The 12,350-nt window shown below is 46.8% G+C and overlaps 1 protein-coding gene across 1 annotated transcript in view; it reads right to left on the bottom strand.

The window, feature by feature from the left end:
- Positions 1 to 504: 504 nt before the first annotated feature.
- The window catches only part of LOC122390280 (substance-P receptor-like), a 52,132-nt gene continuing 40,286 nt past the window's right edge, over positions 505 to 12,350 (bottom strand). Inside the window, exon 8 of the mRNA XM_043383029.1 lies at positions 505 to 1,000. Coding sequence (XP_043238964.1) covers positions 921 to 1,000 — 80 coding nt within the window. The 3' untranslated portion in view covers positions 505 to 920. The remainder of the gene's footprint in view (positions 1,001 to 12,350) is intronic.

Below are 12,350 nucleotides of genomic sequence, written 5' to 3' on the forward strand. Positions count from 1 at the left end.
TGCTCTCAGCTGTTGTTGTTTATCCATATAAAAATCGTTGTAGTATTTGCTGATGGAAGTCAAGTCAGGATGGCTCTCCATAAACTTTTTTACTCTTTTTGCCCGGGTTGAGTTTAGTTGGTATATTTTCTCGTTCCTGACACATTTGTTTTGTACATAATCGCCTCCGTTGCATTATTGCAGCACATAATTTCATGTGGGCTGAAGTTTAGGAGCCAATTATGTTAGTTGTCCCACCAGCAAGCTACCAAGAATGTATTTTGTTTCCGACGGTGAAGCAAAGAAACTCATTTAACGTTAAACAAATAGCTCTAATTCAATAGCCGAATAAGCAAAGTGAAGTGTTTAACTCCGTGGCATAAATATGCGTTCTCATCCGTCAGTCATCTGCAGAGTTCTTCTGAATTCCGCAAGACTAATCAGAAGTGCACGACACCTCGTAGGATCTCAGTCAAGCATTGGATCATAACTGAGCCACATTTAAAACATTTTGATAGCTTGATTCTATTAATGAGCTCACTCAGATTCCAGACTGATTTGTTGTAGCGATTGTAGCGTCACATGGAAACCTGGCGACACGTGACGATTCCATATCACGTGGTAACCGGACATTATGTGGTAAGATCACATCACGTGGTGACCAGACATAGCGTGGCAATTATCCCTCACGTGGCGCGCTCACATCACGTGGTGTCCGAGGTTGAGCCCCACTTCTTTCATTTCCTGGAGCTGGCGCGGAAGTTGGTAGAAGTCTGGGCAGTTGCTGCTCCACTTCCCGGGACTAATGGCATCTTCGGAGCACGGCGACTTTAACGAAGTCCATCTCTCACAGTTTCTCACCGCGTGAGACCCTGTTCTCACAGTGTGTGAGACAGTTTTCATCGTGTGAGATTCAGTTCTCGCCATGTGAGATTCATCTCTCATCGTACGGTTGTCATTTGCGTACGCCGAGAACTGGTTCCATGGTGAGGCATCAGGTGCACGAGAGCAGCCGTGTACCCTGTCAGCAAGAGAGGAACAGTATGCTCATAAACTGCGTAAATAAACAAATTAAGTCGCAAGCGGAAGTTACACGGGTGGTAGTGAAAAATGCGGGATAACAGTTAACTCGGGAAACTTGCGAAATATGCAAGGACATGCGTGAGTTTGATTAGTGGTTAGAGTTTCAGCGGTGAGCACATTCTCGGACGCTTAATTATTAGTGCAAGACAAATTAAAACGGAAGTCTCTGACAAAAGTTACGACTGAATGCGGTAAATCCTTGACATGGTGGAACCCGGCCTGCTGAAATATGCATGTTCTAGTGCCGAGAATCCCAGTCTCAGTAGGAAGCCGTTTTAAGGAGCTGAAACGACTACAAATTGAATTAAATCGCGTTTTATTTTACTTAACCAACGCAAATAACAAACATGACGATTGTGACATATAACAATTTAACATCAGACACTGACAATCTGATAATAGTTGCGTGGTTGAAGAACTGGCATTTTCCGTGACCCAAAAATGCCTATATAATGGCGTTTTTTTTGTGAAACGTGACACATTGCATTTATCCGCCAGGCAGGCGGAAACGCCGTGAAGAGAGCTGCTACCCTGATCACGCAGTCTCGCCTCGACGTCCACCCGGCAGTGGCGCCTGGTTGCCGCCCTCAACCTCCCGGCTAGTTCACAGAAGGCCGGCGATCTCCCCTCACGGCGAAACACACCCGTCCTGTAGGTCAATTGACTCTCTTTCACCCAGCTGTCACCTTGACAACTTTGTGCCTGTTGGCGAAGAGGTTGGGTGTTGTCCCAAGACCTGTGTAGCTGTCATTCTGTTGCTGTCCAATATGCCCCCCCCCCCATACTGTATTGCCCCTGCCACCCACCCACCCCCAGTCAGCTCGGTGCCACGGGCATCGGCTGAGCCAGCTGTTGGTTAGGTACTCTATGGTCATTCCGTCCCTCCATTCTTCCCAACCATCTAGCTTAGCTTGCATGGCCAATTATTTTAGTTACAATAGATAACGTAGCAGCAAAACCCTTGAGTTACATAAACGTCGCTATTACATCAGTTTAACTACGTTAAGACACGATTTTGGCAAGTCGAGACTGCACGTCAATCAGTCCTGTCAGAAGATTCTATCGTTGACCGCCGGGCGTGAATGAAGCGCCGCCACGCCCGGCTGCCTCTGCACCCCCAGCGCCCGGCGCTGGCACCGCGCCTGCCGCGACCGGTCACGTGACCGCCCGAGGGCCCAACTTAGCGGCGGGGCCGCTACGGTCGCACCCCGGGCGGGGAGGGAGAGAGAGTGGGCGGAGTGTAGAGGAACAGTGACCGCTCGGTGTGGTTTTACGAGCGACGATGATCGTGGTGGTGGAGCGACACTGGTGATGGTGGCTGGTGCTCGTCGTGCACTGGCTGGTGATGGCGCAGGTTGAGCGACGGACACCAGCAGGGAGGTCATCACCAGTAAGACCTGATGGCGGGCGGTGTCACGGCGTTCCGCGACCGGCAATGGTGAGTTATGATCTTCGGTTTTGACACATAACTACTCGCTACTCACATAAATGAACAAAGAACAAAGAGGCACGGAGAGATGGAAAGGGGACCCTCGCGAAAGAGGAATACCGGCACAGTCGATTGCTGACGCTGCGCTCGAGACGAAGAACTGGGCTTTACTCTCGATATTTCGACTCTTTTTATATTTTTTCTCTTTTTTTACATTTTCGTGTCTTTTATAGCTAATGACTGAGTATACTAGCTTGTCGAAGTATTCCGTTGGGAAATATAGGGACCAGGCATATGAGCGGCAGTCTGTTGGGATTGTCGATGTTCGCAGAAAAGCAATAATAAACATGTGATTAGAATGCACAACCGTTCCATCTATATTCCATAGGGTCAATCAAGCTACAGCTGCATTCGTAATTTTAGTTGTTTGTCTTTGTAGCGAGGGCAAAATAGGAGTAGGTTAAGCTGATTCAGGCTATCCTTTTAGTGGTCATTGCTAAGAAATATATTATTTTAAAATTGACCATGACAATGATGAGTGCAGTCATGGATGAGATAATAATGGATTGGTGTCTTCGCAGTTTTTGGCGACATTGAGCTCAGGCCTGCCATCTAACGGGAGAATTATCGTAAGTTAGGAGCAAGCCGAGTGAACGCCGCTGATTAGCATTGTGACACACGGGAGTGTGGTGTAGTAGCAGGCTTGTTGTGCAATTTTTCAAAGGGTTATGTCTTTATATGTCAGTAAAAGCGAAGAAATAAATAGATTTATGTGCAGGTCAGTAATAAGATAAGCAGTTCCATGTTATTTTCTCATTAAATCGTGAAACAGGGAGTTATTGGAGACTTCGCCAGCACGTGTCGTTTTCGCTATTTTTCACATGAGTCTTTACTTGGCCTAAATCAAACAAATTGTCCGATCAAAGAACAAAACGAACGTAAGTACTATGTATAAGTCTAAAGAAAAAGTTAAACGGAATTGCTAGCGTCATTGCCGCTCAATATATCATTCAAGACGCTCTATGAAAAGGACCCAACCAGTATTCATTGTATTCACATTGTTTCGGAACTTTCCCCAATCGACTTGGGGCTATTACAGTTCCAAAAGGATCGGTAACAGCGAAAAACAGTGGCGTCATCACATCATACATAGTGAGCACAACACAAATGCCGCAGCCTTAATCAACATAACGAAAAATGATAATAATAATTGCTAACAATTAAATTGCAGGTTGCACGTTGAATGTAACATACAATGGGATGGTTGTTCGAGATGTTCACAGCCACATTCAAGTACACTAACATACATGTCATCAAGAACGCAGGTATCTAGATTATGTCTGTACAGGTCGGTCACATATATGGCTCACTAACTTGCTGGCAAACGTTGGTATTGGCAGTAGTGTCAGATCATGAGGCAGAGCATTATATTGTCGGGGTGCGCGACTACAAAAACGTCTCCGGCCCATTTCTGTACAGGACATAGGTACCTGCAGATTGTTATTCTGCCTAGTATCGCGGTCGCGAATGTCCGACCTCAAAATGAGGTTGTCGGCAAGCGTTTTAGGCACTCCCGTGCGACGCACTTTGTGAGCCATACACAGAGTATGGTACTCGACAAGCTCACTGGCTTTAAGCCAGCCTAATTTATGTAATAAGTCAGACACGTGATCAAATTTCTTGCGTCCAAAAATGACTTTAGCCGCATAGTTTATGACTTTTTGGATGCGATTAATATTTTTGCGTGTACCATTACCATAAACAGACAAACAATAACGGATATGTGAAATGACTAACGCATCAACCAGTATCGAGATTACTGATGGCGGCAGGTGACCCCTCAGTTGCGCTAATCCGATGAGGATACCAAAACAACGCTGAGCGATTGATGAGACGTGCGCATCCCAGCTGAGAGTACAGTCAAACTGGACTCCAAGGTTTCTGGTCTGCGAGACGGGAATCAGAGTACAACCATGAAATCTAACAGTGCCATTAGGGGGATCGCGCATGTTCTTAGGACTTCCAAGTAGCATCAACTGTGTTTTACCAGCGTTTAGTTTGAGTCCGTTGGCACGAAACCACAGCCCTATGCATTCTAGTATTCGTTCTAATTTGCAGGTTACTTTTTCGAATTCGTCTTTTCTGCCACTGACTAAAATCTGCGTGTCATCCGCATACTGAACAATCACTGCATCTTCAGCAAACAAACTTAGATCATTAGCAAAAATACAATACAGAAGTGGACCTAAGGCCGAGCCCTGGAATACACCGATATCATTAGGGAGGGGTTTGGAACACTGGACAATTCCTTTGCTGTCGGTAAAACGAACACTTTGAGTGTGACCACAGAGGTAGCTAGAAAACCAGGAAATTTCGATCCCATGCAACTGCAGCTTTGTTAGAAGTTTAGAGTGATCAATCACGTCAAAGCATTTACTTAAGTCGAGCATGCAGAGAAGTGAAAATTCTCCCTTGTCGTTAGAAGAAAGGATGTGATCAGAAATGGTAAGGAGAGCTGTTTCGGTTGAGTGCCGTGGACGAAAGCCGTGCTGCGAGGGAGAAAGAAGATGGTTATAAGACAGGTACCTGTACACTTGTTGGTGAACAGCGCGTTCAACAATTTTTGCGATGACGGGAACTATCGAAATCGGCCGGTAATTACAAGGCTTTGACGACTCTCCAGATTTATAAACAGGAAAAACAAGGGAGTGTTTCCAAGAGGATGGCACCTCGGAAAGGGAAATGCTAGAGTTAACTAAATGAAGAAGCACATAGCCGATTGCATCGAAAGCCATGCGGATCATTTGAATATTGATGCCATCTTGGCAACATGCGTTTGATCCATTCATATGAAAAACAATATCTCTCAGCTCAGAAAGTGTTAATAAACTTGGTTTGAAGGCGCAAGCCCCGACTCGAGGTAAACGGCATGGTATGTCAGTGGCCGGCCCCTCATTCCTCACCTCGTTGGCCACACGAGGGCCCACACTAACAAAATACTCGTTAAGCTGATCGGCCGTCAGGTCGGGTAGTATGCGTTCAGCTTTTTTAGAGCTCACAACAGATCTAATTTCCCGCCAAGTGGAATGGGGACCCTGGTCGCAGATGCGTTGTTTAATGTCAAGGCGTCTATCACGTCTGATGGCTGACCGTACTGACCGGTTCAATGCCTTATACTCGGCCGAGCTGTGACCGCCGGCGTTTAGTGCCACTCGACGGCGAGTCATAAGCTGTTTCGTCTGATCACTAACTGGAGGTGCATTCGAATTTCGTATGCGAATAGCTCTCATCGGAGCGTGAATATCAAGAATGTGCAAAAAGAGAGCAAGAAAGCGCTCCCATTTGAGGCTGACGGTAGACGCGGTTAACACTGATTCCCAATTTGCAAGGGAGAGGTCAAGCACAAATGCCTGCAAGTCAATGCGTCGAAGACAGCGTGATCTGATAATACGACGAGGCTTTCGGACACGGGGAATACTGATACAAGCAAGAACAATCTTATGAGGACTAAAATGACAGAACCTCGTATGACATTGCATAACCACTTGGGGACAAGTTGTGAGCAAGACATCAAGCAGCGATCCTGTATAGTACGTAGCGTCAGTCACGCATTGGGCAAGTGAATAGTCAGTGACAAAGTTGTTAAGGGCGTTTTTGCCACAATCAGAGTTTGGTTTTAGCCAATCGCAGTTTAAGTCACCACAAATCACGATTTTAGTGTGTGGATGTGCGCTGAGGACGTTTTGGAACTGATTGTCCAGATCACAAAAATCAGCCTCAATGTCCCCCACATTTTTCCTTGGAGGGCGGTACAGTGTGCCTATTATTATCTGTCGCTTGCTATTACATTTTACCATTACCCACATGGCCTCCAGCTTGCTACTTGCTACAGTCTCTGAGGAAACCTTTATCGGAGTGACTGTCAGCCCTTCCCTCGCAACAAGCGCCACCCCTCCATACCCGCTGTTGTCTGGACGGTCGGCACGGTGCAGTCTATAGCCTGGCAGGACAATCAGGCGACCCGGAGTGGCCGGTCGCAGCCAGGTCTCGCAGAGACAGAACAAGTCTATTTGATTTTGGTGAAGAAGGTCCGACAGTTCTAGCAGTTTAGGTTTCATTGACTGGATGTTCAATGACCCAATGATAAATCCTTTTGACCGTGTAGCGATTAGGGAACGGTCGGCGCTATGCCTACCGTTGATGCTGTCGCGTGGTGCTTCATCGGTAGCGCGCTGATGCTGAAGTCCCGTAAGACACTGGTCATCGAGCAGGTCAGCTGAGTGGGACTGCTTGGCATCCAACAGCTCACGGGCGGGCCCATCATCTAATCTAAAAAACCGACCACTTCACTGATGATTTGCTGCGAAACGTTTCTGGCTCCTTCCCAGGTGTACAGGCAGCCAGTCCTGTTGATTCCCCTGTAGGCGCAGTCATTCAGTCGAGTACGCATATCGAGGAACCGTGCTCCATAGGCAGCACACAGGGATGACAGTTGGTCATTCACCAGTCTGATTCTTTCCGATGCGGCTTGACCTACGTCTCTCCTTTCGATCAACGAGCAGAGAACAACGTCTCGAACATTGTGTCGCCCCTTTGCTGTTGTGATCGTATGTGCGAGGCCCTCCAGGATGTTGTCAGCTTCCGAGTCGACAGCGTCTCTTCCTTCCGGATGAATGACTACGTCCACTGCGTCGGCATTGGTTTTTCTTACCGCGGAGATGATTTGCCGACTCATATCAGCGGAACTCGAGTGCTGGGAGGAGGAGAATGCGACATTACTTCCGAAGTTGAACTCTTCCCTAGCTGCTGTGCAGAAACGCCTTACGTTCTCACCGCCAACTAGAATGGCTCCACTGGGAAACTGCTTTGGCTTGTTTGCTCGTCTTTTCACAAGGGTCCAGCTTGATCCATCATCGCTCTTGGCCGTGTTTGTCGGGATTTCGTTACCGGAATCGACGTCTTGACCCGTTGAGCGTTCTTGAGCGCTCTTGCCGCGTTGGGATGCCTTTAAGTCTCTTTGCGGTTCAGAAGTCGAATTTATCTGAGCTTCCATAGGGCTGATGTTCGAATGTGTTTTCTGCTGCTCAGTTGCAGTGGGCTGCGATATGCACAGCTGTTCACCTTCACTTTTAACTGGCTTCGTGTTCTGCCTCTCAGAAATATCGTGGTGGAGCTTCGTTCCGGCCGCCACCATAGCAGCTGCGCAGAGCGCTCCGAGCTCATCGACTGACTTGCTGAGGTTTCTACAGTGTACGTGATGCCCTTTGATTTCGCTTACATCACTTTCTATCTTCCGAATGATAGCCCACAGCTTGTTCACATCCAGAGACTCTGGGATGCCGAGAAAGTTTGAACACCTCTCTTCCTTCTCTGCTTTCAAATCGTGCATCAGCTCTGCCAATTGAACACCCATAGCAGAGACCAGGTCACTTTGGCTGGTAAGTTGGTCCTGAAGTATTTTAATTTTCTTCTGAAGCTCTCTTGTTTTGGTTCCTTCTTTCTTTTTCATGATGATTCTCTATAAACACAGCTTTTTCGCCGTTTTAATGGAGGGCTACGACGCTTATAAAAATGGTTGCTCTAAAGGTGCTTTGCTCACAACGTCACGTTTATTTTTATAATTATTTTGACAGGTTCCGCAGGCAGTTGGATAGCTGCTTCGGGACAAATATGACGCTTCTCACTTTATCTTGCTATTCTTACCTTTTTACAAATGAGGTTATTTTTCATCACTTGGTTGATATCTTGCAGTAAAAATGATACCAATATATAAAGCAAGAAACTTTCAAACAAATTAGCAAGTTTTTGTCGCGAAACGAACGTTTTACAGCTTCTATGTGTGCTACAAGCACGGAGCCTCCGGCGGACCAACCACTCAGCTCTGCGCCTGCGCAGAGACTGAGTGGACTCAGTCTCTGCGCAGACTGCGCCTGCGCAGTGCTGCGTAGTCGATGAAATTTCAGTGACTTTGGCTTCAACTCCGATTCCGGTGTCCAAATATCGACTCCGACTCCTCCGGGTAGAACTGTCAATTCACACAGACTCCGACTCTGACTCCGAATCTGCAGCCCTGGTAAGTCTGTGGAGTCGATGACTTTTCGGTGACGTTCGACTCATACTCCGACTACAGCTTTTAAAAATCAACAGACTCCGAGTCGGAACAGAACCGCTGGCTCTGACTACAACTCCGCAGCCCTGGCCCAAGATAGCCGCCTAAAACAACTTTGATGTTGTGATCTTCTTCGTACATTGTTAATGTTATTTACATACATCCAAACTGATTCTCCTAGTCCGCCTGATGTAAAAAGCTGCCCGTGCTTTGCAAACGTGACTTTGTTGTGCCGTGCTGTGTTTGTATCTTCATGTGTCACGGTTATGTTATGAAGATATGTTCTCCTTGTTTTGTCCTCAAAGGATGTCAAATAAATATGATGATGATGATGATGATTTTAAACAAGGAGTGGAAAAGGGAGACGAAGCCTTCACAAACAAGGATCTCCTGTTGCGGATCAATCAGCTGCTGGAACAGAAAGGCATTAACACCACGCATCTCATTGCATCGTTTTCCTAACGAATCTGCATCAATGTAAGCACTGATCAATGCAGTGCAAGCATCGATGTGACATTTGTGTACCAAGTTTGAGTGTTATACGCCCAGCCGTTCTTGAGATATGGAAGCGGCACCCCGCACGTGCGCACGTGCAGTAGCACCCCCATAGTGACACATGGAAATGCATTGGCCACTGGGTGCCTAACTATTGACGAAGTTTTACTGTAATGGGCCCAGCCATTGCGGAGTTACTTTATGTGGAACAATTTCGACACCCCTAAGTTGGCACGTGGCACGGGCCGTAACATATTAACTAAGATGAAGAAAATCGGGCGAAATTCGGAGAAGAAGGAATAAACCTACCAAGTATGTATGACATATTTTCAAACTGCTTTACCATTGTGAGTAAATGACCATATAAAAGGTCGTACAAGCCGATGGGACTGGGCGTTTCAATACACACCGTCTTACGCATTTTATTTTCGTTAATACCTAAAGGCTGCTTGACGTTTTTGGCTTTCAAGCATTTAAGACATTTTATGTCGTCTCAGGTCCAGTGAGATTACCTCCAACTCGTGGGAATATGCACTTCAAGCCAACTAACACACCACACCCACGTGTGTCATAATGCTGAGAGATGGCGTTCACTCGGCTTGCTCCTAACTTACGATAATTCTCTCGCTAGATGGCAGGCCTGATCCCAATGTCGCGGATCCCAATGTTAATTTCCACGAGACACCAATCCAGTGTTATATCATCCATGGTGCAGTTATTGACCGATGAATTTGTAACCTTTATCAGCCGAGAAATGCATATATTTCGTACTTTTCCAGAATTGGAGGATCAAAAGCATGCGATAGCATGCTTTTGCATCCGGAACTTCCCATTGGTGGGTCGCTGAAGAAAAGTTCGGCCAAGCCTGTTTGTCAGTATGTGAGTGAGTATGTGAGTGAGTATGTGAGTGAAGTTGTTGTATATGTTGTTATTCAGCTGGGACATAATTTATGTGTAAAAACGTTGTTTTGACAATAAAACTATATAGCTGGTGTCAAAACAACGTTTTTACACATTAATTATGTCCCAGCTGAATAACTACACAGTATGTGAGTGAGTTTGTCCAAGCTTTTTTGGACCTGGAGTCAAAATGGGTGGACCGATCGGGACGAAAGTGGGACCGTTCGACTCGTCTCCGGCGAGGTAAACTTTTGGTGCTGGCCTCGGGTCGCTCAGTGCTTCGTGGCACATGCTATTCCGCTTCAAAGTTTCGATGACACGAAATTTTTTGTCAAGGCTACAGGTCAACCCGAGGTCACGGACAAAGCCACACTGGCGGGACACATCGGTAACACCTTGAACCAGTTTCCAGGGGGGCCACCGTCTGCGAGGGGTGCAGGCTGCACGTGCTGGGGGCGGAAAACCGTTTTGACGTGAGGTCCTCTGGCTCAAAGAAATTTTGAGCTATCAATCTCAAAATCGGTTCAATGGTAGTCTCAGGCAAGGCCTCCAAAATAGTGCACATTTGGTTGAGCTAAACTCTGTGGTGCATGAGCTATGTACGTGCAAGCCGATTGCACCCCTTCGTGCGTTGCCACGCCTGCAGGGTAAACGGCCGCTCTAACTGGTTCAAAACTTGCAGGTCATAAGAAGAATACATTGAGTCATAACATTCCGGCGAGATAATATCCGAGGGGTGCAAGCTGCGCGTGCGGGGGGCGGATAACGGTTTTGACTAGGGGTCCTCTGATCCCGGGAAACGTCGATCTAGCGACACAAAAGTCGGAACACTGATAGAACTAGACACACGCTACATGATGTTATGAAAATGACTGCACTGGGGTGCCTGAGACATGAACTATGCACGTGCAGTTAATTCATACCATACTGTAGGTAGATATCCGCACCAATCTCACGTGCTTCGAAGCATTTTTGGGATGTTTCGTTTGGTTTCAGGTTCAGTCCAAGCTCAGTCTGGGTTTCGGTGGTTTGGCCCGGTGTGTGCCCTCAGTACCGTTCCTCCAATTCTGGCCCAAGGCAACGCAAGAGCGCTGCCGGCATCTAGTTTATTTGTATGAATATCATCCGTGCTCATCTATCTGCGGTGACCGTCGTCTTATTGAAAGGGTTCCCAACTAGAAGTTGCCACATTTGCATTGCATTTGGCGGACCATATCTCACAGCTCTTTGAGCTGACAGTTTTTATCAGACAGTTATTTAGGCTGGCACTTCTCTGAGTTGACTGCACACGTCTGACAGCCCTCTGAGCAAGCAGTTCACATCTGACAGTTTTCTCTGAGCTGACAGCTTACATCTGACAGTGGTGAGCTGGCACCTCACATCAGTCATTTGGGCTTACCGCTCACATATGACAGTTCTTTAGGCAGGCAGTTTGCTTGACATATCTGACAGCTCATATCTCACAGCTCACATCTGTCAGTTTTTTTTCTGAGCTGACAGCTCACATCTGACAGTTCTGACCTGACAGGGACCGCAGAGCCGGCCGACGCGTGTCCCTGCCACAGACTGATACCCTACACCGTAACACTAATGACTCGGAATGGAGTCTATCAGCACAGCCCACCACGTCTGGTCAGAGGACGGCTGATGGACAGTTACCAATGGCTCTGACGCACGTGAGAAAACTCCGAGAGCTCTGACGTGAGTAGGATAAATCGCTGTTCGTGGCTATCAGAGACGTACAGGGGCTATTTTTGTCATACAGTAAGACGCTTCGGAGAGGGGGGGACGAAGAACGAGTGAGGGCAATAGTGAGCCCCGCAGGTGTGGACGTGCAAAGTGAGGCCTTTAGCTAATTTGTGCGGGTTAACCATTGAGACGGCAAGTTGCGAAACGGATGTAGGGCTGCCATTTGCGGAAATTGAAGTTAATCATTTGAATTACGCCTCCTGAAAGCGTTACAGGTCAGGCTCCTCATTAGACACTAACATTCTGTCTTAATGTTGAAAAGACTCTTCTCGCTCGATCATTATGAAACAATACGTCAAGTGATCTGCAAGAGATTTCCAAAATATTTTTCATTGATGGAAGGGAAAGTTTAAAATGTTAGTCACCCCTGTGTTAGCTTTCGTTAGTGATAATTTCGTGCGTTTGCTTGGTAGTAACAGTTACAGCAAGCAAATGTAAAACAAATTTTGTGTAATGCAAGCACAACGTTTCCTAAATTTTAGATATTTTGCAACTTTGAGTCTCCATGGAAGCAAAGCTGGTCATTATTTATTGTTGGACCCAAATCTCCAGTCTCCCCAGTTGTTTATGGCGCCTATGATTGTTTACGATTCACCGAGTAGCCTC

This window comes from Amphibalanus amphitrite, unplaced genomic scaffold (assembly GCF_019059575.1).
Source record: "Amphibalanus amphitrite isolate SeventyFive unplaced genomic scaffold, NRLGWU_Aamphi_draft 000389F_arrow, whole genome shotgun sequence".
Classification (NCBI taxonomy): Eukaryota; Metazoa; Arthropoda; class Thecostraca; order Balanomorpha; family Balanidae; genus Amphibalanus; species Amphibalanus amphitrite.